The 22,865-nt window shown below is 40.7% G+C and overlaps 1 protein-coding gene across 4 annotated transcripts in view; it reads left to right on the top strand.

Annotated features, from left to right (window-relative positions):
• Positions 1 to 22,865, top strand: part of grid2 (glutamate receptor, ionotropic, delta 2) — a 475,776-nt gene that overhangs the window by 399,183 nt on the left and 53,728 nt on the right. For all 4 annotated transcript variants that reach the window (XR_013781008.1, XM_079365815.1, XM_079365816.1 and 1 more), the window contains exons 12-13: positions 2,582 to 2,720; positions 8,499 to 8,694. Coding sequence is in view for 3 of the 4 variants with exons in the window: in XM_079365815.1 (XP_079221941.1) it covers positions 2,582 to 2,720; positions 8,499 to 8,694 (335 nt within the window). In the remaining variant the exon portion in view is untranslated. The remainder of the gene's footprint in view (positions 1 to 2,581; positions 2,721 to 8,498; positions 8,695 to 22,865) is intronic.

The following is a 22,865-nucleotide window of genomic DNA, read 5'->3' as shown; positions in this document are numbered from 1 at the left end:
CTGAGGATTCATGCCCTCTTCAAGTTAAGAATAGTGAACAATAAATTCAAGGGAATAATCATATACTCTCTAATGTTCAACATGTATATTGTGTTAGCTGATGAATGTTGCAGATGTTGAGATCATCTTCCCACCTGAAGATTTATGCTTCTCTCATGTTCAAAATGGGACGCTTAAAAAAGGCATTATTGTAAGGTTGGCTTCGGTTTTGACAAGTATTGATATAGAGTTACACGGACCCTATAAAGAACAGGAACTTGAATTATTGTATGCCGCTCTATTTCAGCAACCTTTTAAGAGCTTGACAGTAAACTTTGAGAGAAGTTTCTGACACTTAGGCACCTTAAAAATCAATGCCAAACCAGTCTTCAAATAAATCATATAAAGGGCCCTTTCCAATCCACTTCTCAAAGTCCACTTAGTTTTATTGAACTTCATAAATCCAAGTGTTTTTGTTCTTTTTACAATATCTGACAAAGATGTTAACCCCCCCCCCCCAACACACACACACACACACACTGTCAATCTGTCTGTGCCCTTCTCTCTCTTTCTCTCTCTCGCTCTCTACAATAGCAAACAAGAAACAAAATGACCTTCTGAAACAGTCGACTGTATTTGAACTTGTTTCGACATAGATATTATTCTCAATGGACAAAAAGAACTGAAACAGGTCAGAGAACCTGACAGAGTCTGCAAACCTTGATTTTTGGGACATTGTGATGCAAATTGCACAATTTTTTCTTGAATATGTCAAAAAATAATTAACAGGCGCTCACTGTGATCAAAGCAGGAAAATGTATCTCTTTGCTGATCTCATATCTTTATTTGAAATGTGAAACATATAGCTCCCAATCAATCTTTGGCATGACAGCGGGCTGTTTAATAACTTGACTGGCTCCTACCCTGCTGCAAAGGTGACAGGCACATAAAATGCTTATTGAGTTGTTGTTGTTGTTTTGTTTTTTTTCCATTTCGATGTTTACCATTTATTTTCTGAGACTTTTTTTCATAAGAATGGCCCATCTGAACAAAGAGCAGAGGGAATGAAAACAATGATTTCAAAGCCACAGTACTGTACATACTCTGTGGGGACAATATACAAAGAGCCATTAAAGATAACACATTTGAAAACGAGCTCAAGATGTCATACAAATCAAAACCATCAAAGCAAGCAGCATAAAAGAATCGACATATGGGAGAAGAAGACAGGCAGACATGCTGAGGGATTATTTCACACATGAATATAGATTACAGTATACATTATTCTGCCTTAGGGGCTTGTGGTTAAACCTGATGTCAACAGGAAATGTATTGCCTGAAAAAGATCCAGTAAACCGAGAGAGAGAGAGAGAGAGAGAGATAAGAGATGCAGAAAAGGCCTGAGAGGAAGATGGAAAAAAAGAATACAGTAGAAGAAGAGGAGTGGTGTGAGATAAGGGGGGACATGGGATTACAGGGGTGTCACATATATTATTGGGCCTGGGCTCGAGGAGAGCATCTGTTGGTCTCAGTCGACACAGCAGTGATCCCCTGTCACAAGGATGAATGAGGCTCATTTCTTACAGTCTTCAATAAAGCAAGTGAGGAAGAGCTCAGTGGCTGTGAATCAATCATTACACTGTGTGTTTTTGTGTGTGTGTTTTTAAGGTTTGCATATATAATGCAAATCTAATATGTTTGTGTGCAGTATGTGTGGAAAGAAAGGTTAGGCCACACTCTACCTGAGAGTAATAGAAAAAGATCTGTGTGCTTTTTCAAATCCTGGTTGAAGCACATATCAACCTTTTTGGGGAGGGAGGCTCAGGGTTAGAGTGACAGCCAATTTTGACGTTCACACAAAGCCGAGACAGTTTGCTTTAATATTGTAGCACAAGATTTCACAGGACAAGGCCACAAAAGCTGTTTATAACACAAGACAGGGACAAAGAGGTTTTATATTTGTAGGCAGGAGAGCCACTTTTCAATATAATGTGCTCCAGGCTATATAACATCCTAATGGGAAGGCCTGACCAGCATTTAAACATTAGGCTTAAATTAATCTAACATTTAGGTCGGTTTTGGCCCATGTATTGGTAATGTGCTATCCATTTTGAACTTGTATCCAAACAGCTCTGCCTGCAGGGTGTTTTAGAAGGGATTTCATATTATGAAATAACAGAGAGATAAATACAGTTTGCAAAGGTTACGTTTCCTAAGTGTATGAATATGATCAGATCTCCCAGATGTCTTCTATTGATGTTTTCAGAAGAGCATCGATTCAGTTCTCTCTGCTCTTTTTTCTACTTTGTGCCGCCACATGAAGATCAGATCTTTACCGAAGCTTCAGATCAGATGTGGTAATCCAAACATAATCTTTCAGGATGTGCTTTGCTGCTTCGACAGCTTGTTCTGCTGCAGCAAAGACTTCTTTAAAGGGGAAGAGTTAAAGGAATGCTTTTTTCTCTAACCGGGCGTTCTTTCTCTTTTTTGTCTTTCCTCCTTTTCTTCCTTCTTGTCTTTCTTCCTCCCTTATTTCCTTCATTCCTCGCTCTCTCTCTCTCTCTCTCTCTCTCTCTCTCTCTCTCTCTCTCCTTCTTTCCAGGTGGAGAGGTCCCTTACACCACTCTTGCGACGAGGATGATGATGGGCTTCTGGTGGATGTTTGCTCTCATTGTCATCTCCTCGTACACCGCCAATCTTGCAGCCTTCCTCACCATCACACGCATTGAGAACTCCATCCAGTAAGTATTCAACCTTTACCCTTTATCAGATTTCCCGACCTTTGATGTTGGTTAAACTGAGTTATTTAGACATAGCTCGCACAATATAATCAATTGAATTTGAAATTGTTTTATCATTATCTTGTGAAATGTCGAAATGCTTTTAGTGTCTGTGAAAAGCCTGGTGTCTGAAAGGTGCTATATAAATGAACTTGCCTTGAACTCTTCAACTGTTTCATATAAAACCATCTTTCTTAGTCTCAGTTTTAAAGCTGCACATCACATCACATCCAGCTTAGTGGATGTTGTAGGGTTACAGGGCTTAACAGTTGTTGGGGTTGGAGGTTTGGGAGTTTGCATGTCTGGAGGTTCTTCATAGAAATGCTGGATAAGCAGAATTTTCAGTTCTACCAGGCAAAGGTGAGCTCATAGGGAAAGTAATAGGGCTACAGATATCAGGAGTTTTTGCTGATACCTGTAGGGCCAGGTCCAGGAATGGGGGCTGGTAGTGCATTGGGCTTTGCAGGTTTAAGATTTTCTCATACCGGTAATGGTAACAATGACCATAAAGGTAATAAAGGTAATGCCAGCGTTGTGTGAATCTTTAAACAGGTATACCATATCTGAGCACATGGAGTTTGTATGTAGCTACAGTAGCAATGCATACAGTCAACACACAGTCAGACTGTGATCCAAAGTATGTCTTATTGTATCACCGCATGGAAATCCATTCAACCAGGCAGGTGTAAAGCATGAACAGCAACACACTTACATTTATTCCAGCACACAAGCACACGCAATCACTTCCCCATCCTCTCTTTTCCCTCAATCCAAGTCCTTTTTTTCCCAATCGTTTTACTTCATTCCATGGTAGGATAGGAATTTCCACTCTGCCTCAAGTTTGTATCTGTCATTGCATGAATGTGTGTCCTTGTCTGTGTGTGTTGTGTGGTTGTGTTCACTGTGATGAAGATTAGCAAGGTAAGGAGAAACAGACAAGAAAGTAAGGAGAGGTTCCCAACCGGAGATGTTCCTCTCCGGTTGGGGGAAGAAAATGTGTCAAGGCAAACTGGTAAAGCCCACCCACTCTTTTCTACACACACCCACCAACACCCACACACCTTCGGTCTCACACACATTATTTCCCTTAGCTCTGTGCTCTCTGTTTCTCTGTCTTTGTGATACTATGTTTGCCTGCTTCTCTCCTGGTGGCACCAGGAAACGCTCATCTCTCATTGGACTAATCAGCATACCAAAACATCCGCTATGCCCGGCAGTGCCCCAGTTAACTGTGCTTGGCTTTGGAATAAACAACATTTATTTCTCTCAATCTCATCACTAGGTGTCTCTTAATTTGTTTTTGTCAGTTTGTCTCTCCATCACGTGCTATTTTGCTAAAAAAAAAAATTTCTCTTTTGCATCCTTGTTCCTTTCCTTCACTCTTCCTTCAAAGTGCATCTCTGCTTTATTGGAAAATTTCCTGAAGAGATTTCTTTTTTTACGTCTTCTTAAATTTGCTGTCCATTTCGATTCAGCATTCAGTGAGCTACCATCAATTTAAATGCATTATCTTTCATGTGTTGACTCTTCTGGGGTCATTAGTGACATAATGACACCCTAGACAGCAGCACCCACATGGCATTGGGCCTCCAAATATGGTGAATGAGCGGTGAGAGGGAACACGCCCAAAACAAACAGAGTAATCATGAAGCCTAATAAACATCAACAAAGAGAGGAAAAGAGTTGTTGTGCGAGAAAAAAAAAAGATTATGACGAGCGTGCACTTTATTCTGATAAATACTTGATTTAATTATTGCACAGATGGAACAACGGCGAGTGATTGAAAGAGCAACTTAGCTTAAAAGCGAGCAAATGAAGCGACAGGAAAGAGAGAGAAGGCCGAGGGAAAGATGGAGGCATGGCCGTCTCAGTAAGCCGGTAGGACAGAGAGGGGTTTTTAAGTATTAATGCCCCTGTTTCATCCTGGAAATGAAATAACAAGTAAGCGTTCAGAACCCTCTCTGGACTATTTCACGCTTGGATGTTTTCCCTCAATTTCGGTCTGAATCCTCTAGGAAAATGGTGAGGGATGGCAGCGGAGAGCGGCGAAGAGAGGAAGCAGGAGAGGACGATACAAAGAGAGAGACAAAACGGAGAAAACATTATAAAGTTGAAATGAAGAGAGAGAGTGGGTGTAGGGAAAGATCAGATGGATTAGTTCAAAGGGGGCAGAGAGTGTTGGAGGTAAGAAGGCAGCAGGGAGAGAAAGGGTATAGGGAAAAAAGAGAGGAGAGAATCTTGATGAATACAGAATAAAAAATGGATTTTAGAGGAGAGAAAAATGGGACAAGAGGGATCACGTGTTAAGAGAGGAGAGACGGAGCTGAAGAAATATACAGATACTTTATATTCTGTCTTTATGGTTTTACCAATAGTGTCTGGGTTGTGTGTATCTGACAGAAGTCCAACAGTCCTGTAGGGTCTAGGAGTCAAGGTGTACTGTAAGGCCCTGTCTCAACAGCCCTGTACTGGAACAAACTCCCAGAAAACTGCAGGTCCGCTGACACTCTCAGCTCTTTTAAATCCAGGTTAAAGTCAAGATTAGTTGGCTCTGTCGTCAAGCCCAGAGGAAAGAAACATTTTTAAAACATTTTTTGTTGACTAGAAGTTGGATCGATCACTTCTGATGCTTTTCAGAGAGTCAGGGAATCTAAACGCTGGTGGGCTTTCACCCTCGGTCAAGCAGATTTCTAGTTTAAGTTAGCTGCACTTTTATGTAGATATCTGTTAGGAGAGACAAATACATCAGCATCGAAACACTGTTAAAGTTTTATTCCTTCAGCCCAGTCATTAAAGTCTTGACTCTTTAACAACCTTTTCTATTTAAGACAATAATTATCTATGAAAGCCTTACATGCACAAATTCAATTCAGTTTCACTGTGTTTCTATTATCACAAGGAGAACAATGCTGGTTTTCTTTCTCTAGAGCAATATAAGTGGGGCATGTAAGTCACACCGCTATATAAAACGCCTTCTGTTTTGGGGGGTTTGCTGAGGAAAAGAAAAGGTGTTATACATCTGATTTTATGGAAAGTTAAGATCTTGAGAAAACAACTGAAAATTATTTGAATTAACAGGAAAACAAAGTCAATATAAAATGTTTGCTCAGGGCTTCCTTAATGTGAAAGGATAAACAGTGGATAATGTTGAAAACAAATTTCCCTTTGCATTTTATTTTAACCCTGTTATAAAATGCAAATCAGAGAAAAGTTTAAACTTAACTTGGGAATGTTGGGCCTAAGTTACTTTGACTGTTGTTGCAGTTTAATGACCCTGAATATAATGTGCACTAAATATCATTCTGCATGCACTCTCTTTGTAGCTCCTAATGTTAGCCTCTTGTCCTGTTGACTAATCTTTCAGACAGGACACGTTTCTCCCTCCCTCTCCCTCCTGCATAATCATGCACCATTAAATAACAAGCTGAGACTTACTGCCCAGTGAATCCAACTCACAGAGGGGGAATCCTGGTCAGAGAGGGTTCCGGGTTCTGACAGGCGTGCATCGTCTCAGGGGAGCGCTGGGGAGGAGAAATTATTAAGGCCAAAGATTAATTGATGGCAATAAAAGATTCATGTTCACAGCAAAGTTCATTAAAATGTTCAAAGGGTTTCTTAGGTCAGAGAGACAGTTGAGGGCTAGAGCAAGCAAGAGAGAGAGAGAGAAAGAGAGAGAGAGAGAGAGAGAGAGAGAGAGAGAGAGAGAGAGAGAGAGAGGAACTGCAGGAGCTGTAACTTCCAGTCTGATTGTGTTATGTTGTGTGTTTGTGGGTGCAAAAATGTGTGTGGTTTTGTCTTAGCAAGCCTTCTGGTAATAATGTCAACAGTACCTTCTCATATTTTGCAGCCATTGTTAAATCTGCTCTGTGGGTGTACTACAGCTGAATTAATGAAGTAAGATACACTTCACGTGTTGTTCTTCATTAAGCAGGACATGTTGAGTATTTTTTGTGTGCATGTTTCTATTATAAATGTGTGTCTTTCAAATCCATGGGTGGTATGTAGCAGCCATTTAACAAACAAACAGTAATTAGTTCCTGTATTAGTTCTCCATTACATTTCTCAGCGGCCAAACTCTTTGAGAAGCAACCCGAACGCTGTTGCGTTATAATTAACACCAGCTCGTGTTTTCCCCTAGAGGTGGCAATTTATGGGTGAAGGGTAAAGTGAGAGAGAAAGGAGGCGAGAGAAAAAAATATTAAGACGGACTGACTTGTGCCTTTTTCCAGCTCTATTTCTTTGTAAGTGTCTCTCCTTTCCTTGCTATGATTGCAGAGATCAACTGGGGGTCGTTTTTTCAGCTCTGTGAACTGACCGAGTGCTGCTGTCCAAACTGCTTTCCACCCACATTCTTCTCACATTCGTCGGTCACGGCCAATCACAGTTTTTTTTCCTATTTTTCTTCCATGTCGATTACATGTCGTTGCCAACTCCCACTGCCGGCCCATGGAGAGTTTAGATCCAAATCATCACTCATTGATGGGAAAGAGATGGTGTGAAGTGCTGAAAGCTGGCCGGTACATGAATAAGTCATGTGTGCTGTCCACAGCCCACCTCTGCAGACCTGGCCAGCACTCAATGGGATTAACGTAGACAGAAAGAAAGGCTTGATCATTCAACATGTCCCCTCCAGGGTACATAGGAGTGCCAAACCAGGGGCCCCGGTTATGGATTCATCCAGACCAATGAATTGGCAAATGCTTTAAATGTTCTTCTCCATCACACCTGTGTCCAACGTCTCTTTGTTTCATTTTCTTTTGTTTAATTTTTTGCATTACTATAAGCAGTCATTCTTTCCCAATCACTGCTCATGTATGCCAGTAAGATACAAGGCAGGGACCAATGACTATGATGATGTGTGAGCATTGTAATGAGCACTTTGAATAAATACATGAAACTGGGGTAGTCTACTGCATATACTGTAAGTGCATAGCCGAAGTATAATTGCAACTGGCTTTGGTAATCTTTTGACCATCTCTGCTTACACATTCAGAGGCTTTTCAAAAAACACTAGTGCTAAGTTGTTGAACACCTGGCACTCAGAGGCCTTTTAATATTTTTTAGCATGTTTGACATGTTTCCAACAACATACCGTACTGTCTACCCAAAGTTTTCCCCCAGCTTTAGAGAAGAAGCTAGGATCAGAAGCTAGGATCAGTAGGAAAAGCATTACCACCAAGTGGACTGGTGTTTGGATACTGTCATGTGTGACTGCCGTTTTTCTCCACTCAGATGTATTAATTGTATGACTGCATGCACTGAACCATGACGTCCAAAACTTGACAGTCTAGGACAAATATACACCTATGAATTCCACAACACTCCCTAAATCATTCTTTGCATTAGTGTGCAGACTTTATCTGTTCATCTCTTGAGAAGAAACCCAAGCCTGTTATTTTACGTCCAAAATTTAGTTTTGAACCATGGCCTGCCAGCGTGCTGAAGGATCTTTGCCTCATTTTTTGGCATTGGCCGACAAAAAGCCATTTCAGAAAGTGATATGATTGCAGCAAATGAGATAGTAGGGAAATTTACTATTTATTGCAGGTTGTAGCAGAGGCAGCTTAAAGCTTCACTTTAACTACCATTGCTACAGCAAGCAAAAAAAAAAAAAAACACAAAAAAGGCTGACAAGTGTTTTGGGGTATCACCAAGACTGTCAGGATGAACTGAGCTATTTTTTCTTTGGATGGTTCGAAACAGTACACTCACATTTTTACCACTTGTGTGTCTCTATAGGTCTCTCCAGGACTTATCCAAGCAGACAGAGCTTCCGTATGGTACAGTGTTGGACTCTGCAGTGTACGATCAGGTGCGCTCCAAGGCCATGAACCCCTTTGAGAGAGATCCCATGTACTCCCAGATGTGGCGAATGATCAACCGCACCGGAGCAGGAGAAAATAACGTGGAGGAGTCAAAAGAAGGCATCCGCAAGGTAGGTTTGAACTTTTGTTTTAATAAGCTGCAGCTTACTGTGATTTCAAAAAATAAAAAAAAATGTGATGGGATTTGAATACATAGTAGCAGGTGTTTGTTTGTTTGTCCTTCAGGTTCTTTTCTCAAAATCAAATCAGTCTCTGAGGTTGACATGTGCACTGCTTTATAATTTCCATCTTCATCATAAGTACAGCCTTTGTTTATGAAACCTGTCAGGCTTTTTTTTAAAGCAGCAAAACAATATTAACGATACAGTATAATATAAAATGCAGGCGTTTAAACCTAATTTAAGCCAATCAATCTTCCTCTGCTATCAAGAGAGCAAAGGTTTCAAATCACATTTACTGTTTACTTGAGCTTACCGTGTCATACATTGTAAGCGGTAGTATAAGCTTGGAAAAAAATGATGATTCGTGTGGTTTGATCACATTAAAGCATCCCATCTGTCCCAGAGAACAATGTCACTTAGAGTGTTGGTGCCCAGCATTGTGCCAAATGTCCCGACTGATCAGAAAATAAGTCACGTTCATCGACACAGCACAATGTTTGCAAATGTCCCTGAATATGCACAGCTGGTAAATAGAATCACATCACTTTACACAAAGGGATAATTTAACTATTATATCTGGTGTAATGATACCAGTAGGGAGCACAGATTTATCCTCATCGAAACGCACAACTCTCATAGTGTTTATGTTCTTAAGCTCCAAAACAGAAAACCCCTGCAGACGATCACTGCAGCAGATTGTTCCGATGCTTCGCTGCCTACTCATGCATTTCTTGTTTCTTTCCTCGAATTACTGTTTAGGGTTGGTAGTACCTCAGTCAAGAGATACTTGGGTTGGGAACCATTGGGTTGCCTGATACGGTCTCATTGCAGAAAGAATGTGGAAATTAGAATGGTAGTTGGAGAGGTGTCAGTTCAGAGCTGGATCCAAAGGCAAATGGTAGTCAAGCAAGTCCTGTCTCCTTTGGAGCGTTATATCTAGCATGACCTGGATGACTGAGAACCTACACAGACTGAGGCGTTCACTTCCTGAGCTATGTTGAGGCACTAAACCCATAAGAACTTAGGGGCGCTTGTCAATGTGCAGCCTGCTAACTGTCCATAGGTTTGTGCTGCTGTGTGTGTTTCAGAATATGTACAGTATGTGTAGCATGTCTCAACTATTCTGCCTTGGGCGTTAATAAACTACATTATCCTTTTCTTTATCCTCTATCCTTATTTACACCGTGTACCCATGAAGGGTCACTCCTCCTCCTCATTGTGCCTAATACAAACAGCAAATTGAATATTTATACAGCATACAGCACAGCCTTATTGTACACAGCGCCGCCTCAGTGCTGTTTTGATATACAGCTCATGCTACAGGCTACAGGCTTGTCTGCGCTGATCGGGGATAAATCTATCTAAACGATGTTAACGATACACAGATAACAGGCGCATGCTTAAATACTTAATTCCCTTGGTGATCACACCAGCATCATAAATACCTGACTGCTGCATCTGATTTGCATACATTCCACTTTCTGTTTGCATCGCACATCTCTCTCTTCGAGGGAGGGCCGCGCTCTCTCTCCCTCCTCGCTGCAGAATATATTAGAGTTGAACCGTAGCCAGCAGTGGAAGCGTTGGGAGGAGGGATTAAAGTGGCGGGTGGTGTTTTTCAAATGATGAGATAAATACTGCATATAAGCACATGACTATTAACACTCACTCACACACTTGCTCGACCCCAGAGGTGTTTATTTAGCACTTATAACTAATTAGTCGGGTGTCAAGAACCATGAATAAGTAATTTTTTTTTATTGCCATACAGAGTTATGTGTGTGAACATGCAAAAATAGATTTATTTTATTGAATATTACTTGACATTGGCAGCTCGAAAAACACAAAGGCCTCTGACATTACTCCTAACACTTCTTGACCTCTCATTCAGTGCCTCCAAAGTCCTCATATCATCTGTATTGTATTTAAATTGACATTTTCAGACACTGAAAGTATTCCAAGCATTGAACACATATTGATTAGTATAATAGCTTTAATGACAGACCATTTTGTATAGATTTAAATCACATTCCCTTTATTATACAATTCTGAAATATTACCACTTTGAGCAATAAAGAGGAGAGCCGTTTATACATTGTATTGAATTTGTATTTCAATCTGTATGGTGCCCAAGCACGTTTCACTCCTGAAGTCCAGTTCTGTTGACTCGTGTGACTTCTTTGATTCACTTCTTTGGCCCTGACACTCTTACAGACACTCTTCTCTTGAGGAGAAATCAGACTGATACACTTCATGTATGAGCTAAAGATTGGGGTACATGACATGGACAGCCTTCATGATCAACATATCCCTGAGTGTTCTGGCTCTATCTGACAAAAGTGACTTAAAATAAGACACAAAGACAGTAAAGTAGCTGTCATGTTCTTTATGTTGTTCTCTGATGTGCTGATGCGGACTCGACAGCGCATCCCTTTTATTTATTTGTTGCGAGTCCGCCTGTCTTGTAAAATAAGCACGCTTCATAATTACATAAAGACATGCATGTCTGCATGCTTAAGCATGGTACAGGACAAGTTAGTGTGCCCCAACATGACGTGCTTGCTGAGAATTGCTCGACATTGAGGAATATGATCAGAAGCACCCTCCCTGCCCAGGTCCATTATTTTAAAGCTCTGTTATCATTGCAAACAATACTTAATATCAGTCTGATTTCTCCTCAAGATACAGAGTTGGTGTACAGGAAGCAACACAATCATAAAAACCTGATTATGTGGCTGCAGCCAACATGAACCAGGTTAACCCAATGTTTTTCTCCACTAGTTGGCTTCAGGGAGTTTGGGGAAAATATCAGTTCCACCCTGTTTGTACATCAGTGCCACATCACTGCTACCAAAGTGCAACTAAATGTGACTGCAGCATCACAACAATGGCAATAACCAGATGATCAGCCCAGCCTCCAGGGTGACGTGGAGCTGACCGTTCAGACAGAGTCTGTGTGACACACAGCCTGAGATACTGACACACATACTGTGTGCAGTCAGGAAAATATCCAGCCTGTCTACACGCTTTTATTAGAGGAATGATGTGGTTTTTGTAGGTTCAGAAAATGTAAAAAGAGTATCTGAGGAAAAACGCAATATGCATTAGTAATCCCTAAAGTCTCGTACTTTCGTGCAACAATACATCGGAGTGTAAGAATACATTTTAAGGAGAAATGGAGCAAATCTAAGCACAAACACCGGCTGTGTGGGTACAAAAGCATCCTTCTTCAGAACGGGTCTTAAGCATTGAGTGGAAATAGGGGCTGAGTAGATATCTGCTCGCTCCTTTGACCTTTACGCTGGGTTCATTCAATTTCTTTCTTGTATCTCTTTATTTTACTGTCTTTCTCTTCATTGTTGTTGTGTGCTTACTTCCTCTCAGTGTTCTAAAACTGCTCTATCTCTCAACCTTCATTTCCCTCTTCCCTGTATTTTTCTTTTTCTTTATCAGCCTCAACTTAAAATGTGAGTCTTCTGCTCCCTTCTCTGCCCCTCGAACAGGCTCTAATTCATCTATGCTGCGTTAAAGGCTACAGGGTGCACTCTAGTGGTCCGTCCCTCTCTCTGTCTCTGCTGCAGTTACAGAAGCTGATGTGTTCTTTCTGGAGCACTAACATCGACAGCGACACAGCTGCCATGTTTGATTATACATTTAAACCTCCGGTTAACAAACTTCTCACAAATGAAGTTCTTTAATGATCCTGAAGGCAGTGCTGTAAATGAAATTTAAACTTGAATGTTCTGTCATATATTCTATATGTCTTCCTCTACATTTAGTAATGGGCACTGAAAAACAATCTGCATCTTGGAGCAATTTGCTTTCACATAATTTTACCTCGGAGCTTGTCACATAGAGGAGAATAAATATGTGTTTAAGACTGAATGATGTCTTCTATAAGTTACTTTAACAAGGTCTGCAAAAAGGCTACCAATACATTCATCACTTAACTGTAGAGCTAGAGGCTAAGAAACAAACTCCTGAAAGAGTCCTCCAAAGAGGAGAAAGTCAACCTGGTTTGATTTCCTCTCACTCTGACAAATACATTCAGAAGCCAGTGAACAGTACCTGGAACATATTTTCAAGCCAGAGGCTATTTGGAAGTCCATGATGTTATTAACCTAGCCTGCGAGTCAGTCACACTCAGACATCTTTTGTTCTATGTCTCAGCTTGATTTATTTCGGTGTGTTTGTCTCCTTTAATCCAATCCCTTTTTATATATATATATAAATATATATGATTCCTGTGAGGTTAAGAACTTGATATATTTCCCCCTCAGTGTCATGCTCTCTCTCTTCTTCCTGATGCTGTTTTCTCTCAGGCTGTTTTCTCTTTCACACTAAACCTCTTACTCCTCTGTCACCACTGTGTCTTCCGCAATATGGATTTTCTTCCGTTTCATTCCTGATTCCCCGCAGCAGCAAAAAAAAAACCCATTATGTGTCAGATCGGGTCTGTACTGAGCGTTCTCCCGTTTAACTCGCACACAAATACATACATGTGCAAAAAACACATCTTCACGTATTCAGCGCAGTATGTTTTACACATTCCTTAAATGTGCGCTGATACACACACACACACACACACACACACACACACAGTAATACATATATGTTTGAGTCAATGATCAACACGTTCAATAAACTAAGAGTCGGTGCACCTCACACTTGATATCTCATTAACTCTGTGTCACATAAAGTCTATATATCAGAAACGAGTGTGCCACTGTTTGACATAATGACACCCCCATTTTAGACACACATTACTCAACATTGGTCTCTGTTTATCTTACATATCTCTAAGACTTTTCTTAGTCCTTCTTGTGTTTGTGTTGTTCAGCAGGGCTTTAAGCTGAGCAGCTTCTGACAGTGTTGTGCTGACGTGTAAAAGTAAAGATTAAAAAGCGGCATTAATTATGAGCCTCTTAATTACTTAACCTCTGCCCCGCCTAGACTGGTACTTTTAAATTACTGACACAGACCATAATGAGATGTGCCAACACTTTTACAGGCATCATATATTTGTGTCAAAAATGTAAAATCAACCAAGCATCTCTGCAGTGTTCCTCACGCTGCATTTCTTCTTCAGAGTGCATGCCTAACCTGCAGCTTCAATGGGAGCACGCTGTTTATGTTTCTCCTTATTTCCTGCATCCTGCAGCCTATGATATTCAAACATGACATGATTCTGTTTCCAGTCACGACTTATTCCACCTGATGCCACCGGAGGCTCTAACATATCATGGAATTGGAAATGGAAATGTCTCACTGAGTGCCTTTTAAGTCCTGACATGAGCATGCGGATGCATACATACACACACACACACACACACACACACACACACACACACACACACACACACACACACACACACACACACACACACACACCTGTGTCGTTTGATGCAAGTGTCCCTGTGTGAATATATGACAGCCACTCTCTGTCAGGCCTCAAGAGTCTCAGATGTCTGCCGAGTGATTTTAGAGTTGAGTGGATTGCCAGTTTGAATGATTTTCTGTCTGCATGACTTTCTGCAGCACTATGGGAAGGCTCCACTTAAGAAAGAGCGTCTTCTCCTACACGTCCTTGCACATTATATATTATCATTACTCCTAAGTCTCATACTCATGGCGTCTTCTACAAAGAAGTAAAAGGCCCTGAAGCCTTTACTGCAACATTAACTGAAATCAAGGCTAGAAGTAAAAAAAATGGTCAGGGCTCTTACTCTGCAACAAAGACACTTTACAGTTGACAGGAAAATATGACAGCAGTGACTTTATTACCTCTCCGACCTACCCCTGAACTGAGCTTAAAACAGAAGCACCAGGCCTTTGATAAAATATGGATAATTCTGACTTCACCCATGCATGGACTGAACATCCAATCAAGACTATAGGAACTGTAAGAGGAGGGGGAAATGAGGGAAACTGGTGTGTGGCCTCATACATATGTACATGTTCGGATTATACTGTGTGGAGGACGTTAAGTACAGCCAGAACACTTTTGCATGTCTGCTTTCATGAGTAAAATCCCTTTTCAAGGTAGAAGGCTTGAATTTGAATTTTACATTTGTGTTGGTTTGCTACCATGCTGACATGGATCTGACCCTTTCAGCTGATAAGGTTAAAACTACAGAAGCTCATGAGTTATATTGATACTTATTTAAAGTAGCAGAAACATTACACAATCCGCTACATTGTATCACTCAAAAAAAGAAAAAGAAAAATTCTCAAAATGGCGCGTCAAACATTCACCCAAACCGTTGTCACTGAAAACCGTCCGATCTGTTTACATGGAGGAGGTGGTGTTTATAACAGATACTGAAGCAGGTCAGTAGGGGGCGCTCTAAATCTCTTGACTTAACTTGTCTTGAGTTACATGCTAACCATTCTTTGTACAGTCTACTGAGGCGAAGCAAAAAAGAACGAGAGCAACAGAGACGGATAGCTGCCTACACAAGTCATAGAAGCTTAAGTCCTCTTAACATATTTTTTTTTAATGTGTCATCCATGTAACTTTTCTGACCTATTTTTGGAATATTTAACGTTACCACTCCTAAAAACACAGTTATATAACTGTGCTTATATAACTTTATTGATTTCTTCACTCGTCCTACATATGTCCAACTCCATCCTGTAACAAGCCCATCACTTTATATCTCCCCATCACCATCTGCCCATTTAACATAATGACTTCAGAAAATTATGATTAAAATTACCATCATTTCTTCACCTCTGCTCCATATATCTCCAGACTGGAAGTGAGGAGCTGTTTAATGTAGGTCTATAAGCTTTCACCAATTTACTATAATGACTTCAGTGATGATGATAAAGATTACACTGATTCGTATGCCAGATAGAAAATGATGGTAAATCAACCAAGACTTGCTTGGATCCTTCAGCTCTTGGTGAGGCCCATCACTGCACTCTGGAGGACGATTGAGACAGAGCAGAAGAGAGATGAAGGGAGGGGAGAGATGATACGGACGGGGAATGGGTGCATGGGGAGTACAAAAGGGGGGAATTAGGAGATTTAGGAAGGTGGAAATAGCCTGATAAGGGAGAAGCAAATGGGCAAAAAAGAGGGCTGGAGATTGAGGGTGCTGCTGCAAATGAGTGAGAAAGGAAGAGCGAAGGATAGTTTAAAGAAAGAATTTTAGAGTAGGGAACAAGATGGTGTTAAAATGTAGGGAAGGACGGAAATCAGTGTGTGGGAGACGAGCACAGAAAGAGAGGTGATTGAGGAGAGCAAGCACAAAGACACGAGAGGATGTGGGTGGAAATTTAACAGCATCTTTTTACTAATAGATAAACTCTTTATGTTCCTATTGCCTTAATGGACTCTTAAGTGCATTAATCAGTGGGACTAAAAATCATCAAATAATCAAAAAAAAAAAAAAAAACACCCAATCAAACATTAGAGTGGATATAGAGAGAGAGACAGAATTCATCTGACTGCGACTGAGACCTCTCCTTCAGTGACAATGATGCGTTAAGTGGCCCGAGCCGTATTTTTGCTCCTCGTGAAACTTCATTACTTGCAGCTTATATTATTATATCAACATAAGAGGCGAGCTGACAGTGAAACATAGAAGGGAAAGAAAAAAAAGGGGTGAGGCAGGGGAAGATGGATGGACAGAAAGGAGGAGGGATGAGGAACACAAGGTGTAGTGAGGGTGATAAAGGGAGGCAGATAGCAAAACAGGGAGAAGAAGGAAGAGTAATAGGAAGGTTAATGACATAGGCGGATTAATGGATAGAGAAAGTAAACACGACAGAGGGACAGAAAGCTTTTGGAAGACAGCATCGGGGGCTGACAGCGAGCAGCAAAAAACTCCTCACTCTTTGTCTTGGCTGAGGTTAGAGTTTGTCCCCAGGAATTAAACATGAATCGCTGCTGTAGCTGCATTTACACATGCACTAAACTTGTGAAATTACAAGACATTTTCTGGGTGGGTGGCACGTCCCTAACATCATCTGGACTTTTTTTCTGTCTGTCATTGAAAATGTCTGCAAGAAGTCAAGGTTAGAAGATACTAGAAGGTACACAGGATGTGATGTTGTGGCAGTGATGTTTATATCATACATGTTTGTTCCACACACTGTGTGTGGTAAACTGTCAGCGCAGCGTCAGAATCTGAGTTTATTGTCATGTTGGATATTTTAAACATCACACCTTGACGTCCACAGTGTCCTTTTTACTTCATGTCCTGTAAGTTCCTCGTAAATCTCTCGCTGTGAGGGACGTGTGAAAGAGCAACGAAGGCAGATTTTAGGAATTTCCAGGAGTGCATGTGTGGAAGGAGCTTGTGTTAAAAAGTGCTGCATGTGTGTCTGTACGTGTGTTAGAGTGTGTGTGTGTGTGTGTGTGTGTGTGTGTGTGTGTGTGTGTGTGTGGAAGAAGAGAGAGAGAGAGTGTGTAAATCATGTTCAGGGTTATTGCATTGCGATTCAAAGTGGATGTTTGACCTGTCTGCATGACTTTCTGCAGCAAGGTTTGTTTTTTGCCTCGCATCAAAAAGCATCATTTTAAAACTGAAATAAAATTGGATTTGAAGAAAAGTATGAGTTTACCTTTTTCTTATCAATAATGTATCAGAGTTTAGACTTCTTCGAAATTGAAGAATAGTGAAGATCTGAGAATTCTTTTTTGTTTCAGTTTTTTTAAATTCAATATCTGTGTGTGTGTGTGTGTGTGTGTGTGTGTGTGTGTGTGTGTGTGTGTGTGCACGCTTCTAGGTTTACTCCCTCATATTACAGTCAACAAGATGTGTTTATAGGCAGCGTGCAGAGTGTGTGTGTTTGTTGTGTCAGTGTCACAGCTCTTTAAGGACCTCCTGCCAACCTGCTATTGGTCAGGGAGTTGCCAAGGTTACAGAGCAGGGTGGCCCAGCTGTGTTAGGGTGACAGAACACCGCCACTCTGACTTCAAAACAAACGAGGTTGATAATACACTGTGTGCGTGTGTGTGTGTGTGTGTGTGTGTGTGTGTGTGTGTAGGTGTGTGTGTGTGTCTCCTGAAGCTGGTTACAGTATGAACATAATACTAACACAATTCCCTTCTTGTGTTTCGTCTTTTCATCCCAGCCTCCATCCATTTCCTCCTTCCGTTGTGGGTTTGATTTTCTCCAGATTATGTTTTTTTTTCTTTAAAGTCTAAAATGATGCTCTTGGTGTTTGTGCCTGAGCTGGTGTGATGACATGGCACAGCTACAGAAAGGTTGGCATGCGACCCATTGCATTCGATATTTCCAAATTAATGTCATATTTATGTGTTTGTCATGTATTTTATTGGATTTGAATGAAATCTCTGCAGAGGAATAAGCCGCCTTGATATATATCTGTCACTGTGCCGGGGTATGACTGCTGCAATATCCTCTGTAATAACCCAGCCTCTGCTAAGACCAGAAAATTCTCTTTTAGCTACTGGGCTCTCTCATTTTCTGTTTTCTGCTCGTGCAAATCACCCCGACAGGAAAAAGAGAAAGCTCTTTTCCTGCAGAGTCGGATAGCTAATTAGGATTCAACACAACAAGCCCAAACAGCAAACATATTTTCCTGCTGTTACAATTCTGTGCCTGTGTGATGACAGCGTTTCTGTGTTGTGACTCACATTCAGAGAGAACAGATGAAAAGAGGGGAGGAAGAAGGAGCAGAAGGAAATGGGGAAGAATTTGCTCCGTATTAAAGAAAGAAGATGGCGAGGATTGAAAGAGACATCTGGAATAAGGCAATGATAGGCCGTTGATTAAAAAGAGTAGAGATAAAGAAAGATAGATAGTCATAGAAGTGATTGATTAAACAGCGGCATGTTTGCCAGAGATGTCTCAAATCTGGACAGTCAGGGGAGAAACAAGAGGATGGGAAAAGTTTTCTTCAGCTTAAGCCAAGAAAAAGAAATAAAAAACAACAACATGGATGTGTTCTCTTTTTTTCCTATATACCTACAATCTTCTTTTTCCTCATCCAATAATGAAGCCTAATTGCATTTTTTCATTTCTTTCTCTGCTTCCAACCAAGTCTTAGAAATCAATCTAACACCCACATATAGTTTTCCAACTCTCACTTCTCCTCTTCATCACCTTTTTTTCTCTGTTTTTTTCTCTCTCACATGTTTCTTTGATTCTCAATAACTTTATCTCTCTCCTTCCTTCTCCTCCTCCTGCTCTAGCCCTTTGCATCTGTAACAATTACAGAAGCTAACAAGGAAATCAATGAAAGACCGCGGATGAAGATGGCAATTAACGGAATGCTTTGTGTGTGTGTGTGCGTGTGTGTGTGTGTGTGTGTGTGTGTGTGTGTGTGTGTGTGTGTGTGTGTGTGTGTGTGTGTGTGTGTGTGTGTGTGCGCGCACGCTCCAAGAAAGTGTCTTTCTTTGTGCAGGTATGTCTAGTGAATATTTGACAGCACTAACTCTGGAGAAAACTCAGGTCTTTGATTCTCTGCAGAGACGTTGCTTATCATTAGCCCGTAGTCTCAGTGAGAGGAAGTCTCAGATTGGAGGATGGAGTACTGCTGCAGGGACATTCAGTCATACAAGTCCTTAAGAAAGATGATAGAAACAGGTGTAGGGCAACTCAGAAAAGACACAATGAAAGGGGGGGATAAAAAGTCTGCAGGGCTGAAGGAAAATCTGCTCCACAGCTGCAATAACAAAAAGAAAGTAAAGACATTTCTAGACCAGAAATGTGCGATTCTCATATGTGCTCTTCTTTGTAATAATTCTCAATTAGACAGCCTTGTCCAGGCATATGAGTGTTCCAACAGCCTCAGGCTCATCACCATATTGGCCCCAGTTAAACTCTAAAATGTGCCCTCATTTGTCTGTGATCAAAGTTTTACACCTTTCAAAGCTTGACCCTCATTACTATTATTGACACGGTTGGGTTGTAGTGGGGCATTCGAGGCCATGTAGGGCGGGTTAGATCATTGTTGTCAGTACATGAAAGATAAAAGAATTGGAGCCTGTGTCTGCTGCAGGTGGTAAAGCTGTTTGGGTCACACTGGCCTGTAAGGGCATCACTGGGGCGAGAGGTTTCCTGACTGAGTGCCAATTCTTTTCATGAGGGAAAATGATCTGGTGTTGGTTAAAAATGTCTGTATACTTTAACATGGTCAGGTGTGTTCTCTGCACTTGAAAGCAACAGTGATGTCACAGTGTTCTGACATACCGGAGGGTGCATCTCTTCATTGTCACTGCAAGGTGATGGCTGAAACCTTTTGGAAATCAACAAAAAGAAAAGTAAGAGACGGTGGTCTGGTCCTGTTTGAATTATTGTTAGTGGTTTGGAGGAGAGATTGCAAGACATTTTCATTGATGAAACACTTTATAATATCTTTATTTTTAGGAAAATTAACGTGATTAAAACTATTTAAATACAGAGAGTCTTCGCAGGTTCAACATGTTAACTGAGACTTGTTTACAGTCAACCCTACTGTGAGCCATCACTTCCATGTCATGTCCTATATTTTTCTGTGCTTAAGAACGATCGAGCCTGTTTGCCTGTAGCAAAAGTATGTTTTGGAGAAGGGAAACACTCATGCCTTATAATACAAAACACAAGTATGGAACACAAACGCTCATTTTTGTTTTGGTGGTTTCTTTTAGAATTTCACAAAAATTTTTCGAAAAGTTGCGTTTTTGGAGTTGGATTTTTGGGGCATTTTTGATTTTATTTAACAGGACATTATTTATTTAGTAGTTATTTGCTGTGGACATACTAGATGGATGGATGGATGGATGGATGGATGGATGGATGGATGGATGGATGGATAGATGATAGATAGATAGATAGATAGATAGATAGATAGATAGATAGATAGATAGATAGATAGATAGATAGATAGATAGATAGATAGATAGATAGATAGATAGATAGATAGATAGATAGATAGATAGATAGATAGATAGATAGATAGATAGATAGATAGATAGATAGATCATTTTGTATTATGTAAAAGCTTTACTTTGACTCAGATTGCCTCTCTATTCCAATAATGAGCCTCATGGCCTTAATGACATCCTGCACACTCCTTAATGAGACAGCTCACCTTAATGATCCAGAGAGGAGGAAGCTAGATGACCAAGAAGTGCTAGAGAATAATTGCACAAACAATCTTCAAGATAATAAGCAGACCAACCCCTAAAAGTAATCACACAAGGTGAGAAACAGATATACGAATCAGGATTTCGATTTTTGGAAGACAACAGAATAAATTGGGTGATAGCGCTCCATTCTAAATCAGCTGTTTGCCGTGTAATTAAAATGTTTCAGACACTTTTGTTATCACTGCCTTGGCGTCTTGTTTACAACTGAGGTCTAACATGCAAAGATGCAGATCATTAGCACATTCATAGGCCTGCAGGAGATTAAAAAGACAATCCAAGATTGGCTGAGAGAAAGATGGAGGCGAGCACAAAAGCAATTAGACCAATAGAAACACAAGAGCAAAGTTGCTAAAGTTAGACAACAGTATTAATCAAAGGGCCTCTGCTAACAGAAAAAAAGATCTTTTTTAAAACACATTTTTCATCTGCCTGCTCTGTGTCATGTCTAGCCAGATCTGCGACCTAAAGCTAACCATTAGATAACATCTTAATGTCCGAGATAAAACGAGGATAAAAAGGAAAAATGGGAGATGAATCAGTGCATCTCCCTTGTGTTTTGTTTTGAGGAGGAAGCTGCGAGTTCAATTACGACGTGATAGATAAATGAAGGGGGACAAAGGATGGGCTAGGGGGGATTTTAAAAAAAGAAAAAAGGGAGCCGGATATAAATGGTTTTGGTGACGGGATATCTGGTTAGAATTGACCCTCTTTCTTATCCTCGTTTCACCCTGAGACACTTCCATTTCTCATTCCTTTCTCCTCTCTCTCCCTTTTTAGCAAAGTTTTCCTGTCTTCCTTTCCCCCTTTCTCATTCTTTGTGGAAAGCTTTGTACTTTTCTCTGTCTTCTATCTCTGTCTTTCTTTTTCTCACCCTTGTGTCTCTCTCCATACTTATTTATTTTGGCTCATATTTGGCTCATTTGTTCTGTCTTTTTCTCCCCTTTCTTGCTTCTACCTTTTGTCTTTGGGCTCGCAGCCAGTACTAAGGTATCTTCACATCTATCCTCATCTTTCTGTCCCTTTGGTCTATCTCCATCTCTTTCTTTCTCTCTGCTGTCTTCTCATTTTCATGCCGCTCGCTGGGCAGCACTGCTCTGCGTCTTTATCTCTGTCTGTGGGAGAGGAGGCCGCCTTGTGCCAGCGACTAATAGACTTTTGGAAAACACAGACAGCCATGCATCATAGTCTGGACAACCAGAGAGAAGGAGACGGAAAGATTTGGAGTGAAGCCCAAGGGGAGAGTGGGTTTTAGGGCGAGAGATGGAAGAAGACATAGAGCGGGCAGAATACAGAATTAAAGTCGGAGAAAAAAAAAAGTCCCAACGCCTCTGAGAGCTGTAATCAATAATGAGATCTGTAGCCCATTCTCACTTGTTTAAAGATTTAACACTGCACAACACTGGCCATTATTTACCAATGCAGCCACCCAGTTTCAGCGTAGTCATGAGAGAGTCACTGAGAAGGAGCTCCTGAACATCGTAAAAGTCAGTGATGCTGCAAATCTTGATATGAATGAGGAGCGTTCACAAGGCGTATCTCAAAGGAGAGAAAAGAAAGAAGCTGTGAGTGTGAAACAATACTCTTTTTATGACTTATGTACAGCTGTAAGTAAACTGGGGCCATCAGCATTAACTAGTTTGACTAATTAAGGTTGGACATTATGCATGAATCGTTTTTTTATGTTGAATAATCCCATGCTATTTTATCCTTTTAGGTCCACCTGTCGGTGAGCCTCCACAGTGTATCCCTGTATTCACCATTTAAAAATAAAACAACACTGCTTCATCTTTGAATGTCTCATTGAACTTAGAGAAAAACTCTCTGACAGCTCAGCTGACAAGTTAGAAGGGACCTCATGCCATCAAAAATTCCACTTGTTTGCTGTTCCTTTGAGCTGTTTCCATTTAGCTTTTGATCTGTAACCAGTTCTTCTTTCTCTGGTTTAACCCGAGAACACCATCGCTTAAATTAGTAACACCACCAATATGACAATATATGATACAATTAGAGT

Source organism: Symphodus melops, assembly GCF_947650265.1.
Source record: "Symphodus melops genome assembly, chromosome: 1".
NCBI lineage: Eukaryota > Metazoa > Chordata > Actinopteri > Labriformes > Labridae > Symphodus > Symphodus melops.
This window is presented reverse-complemented; position numbering and strand designations above follow the sequence as displayed.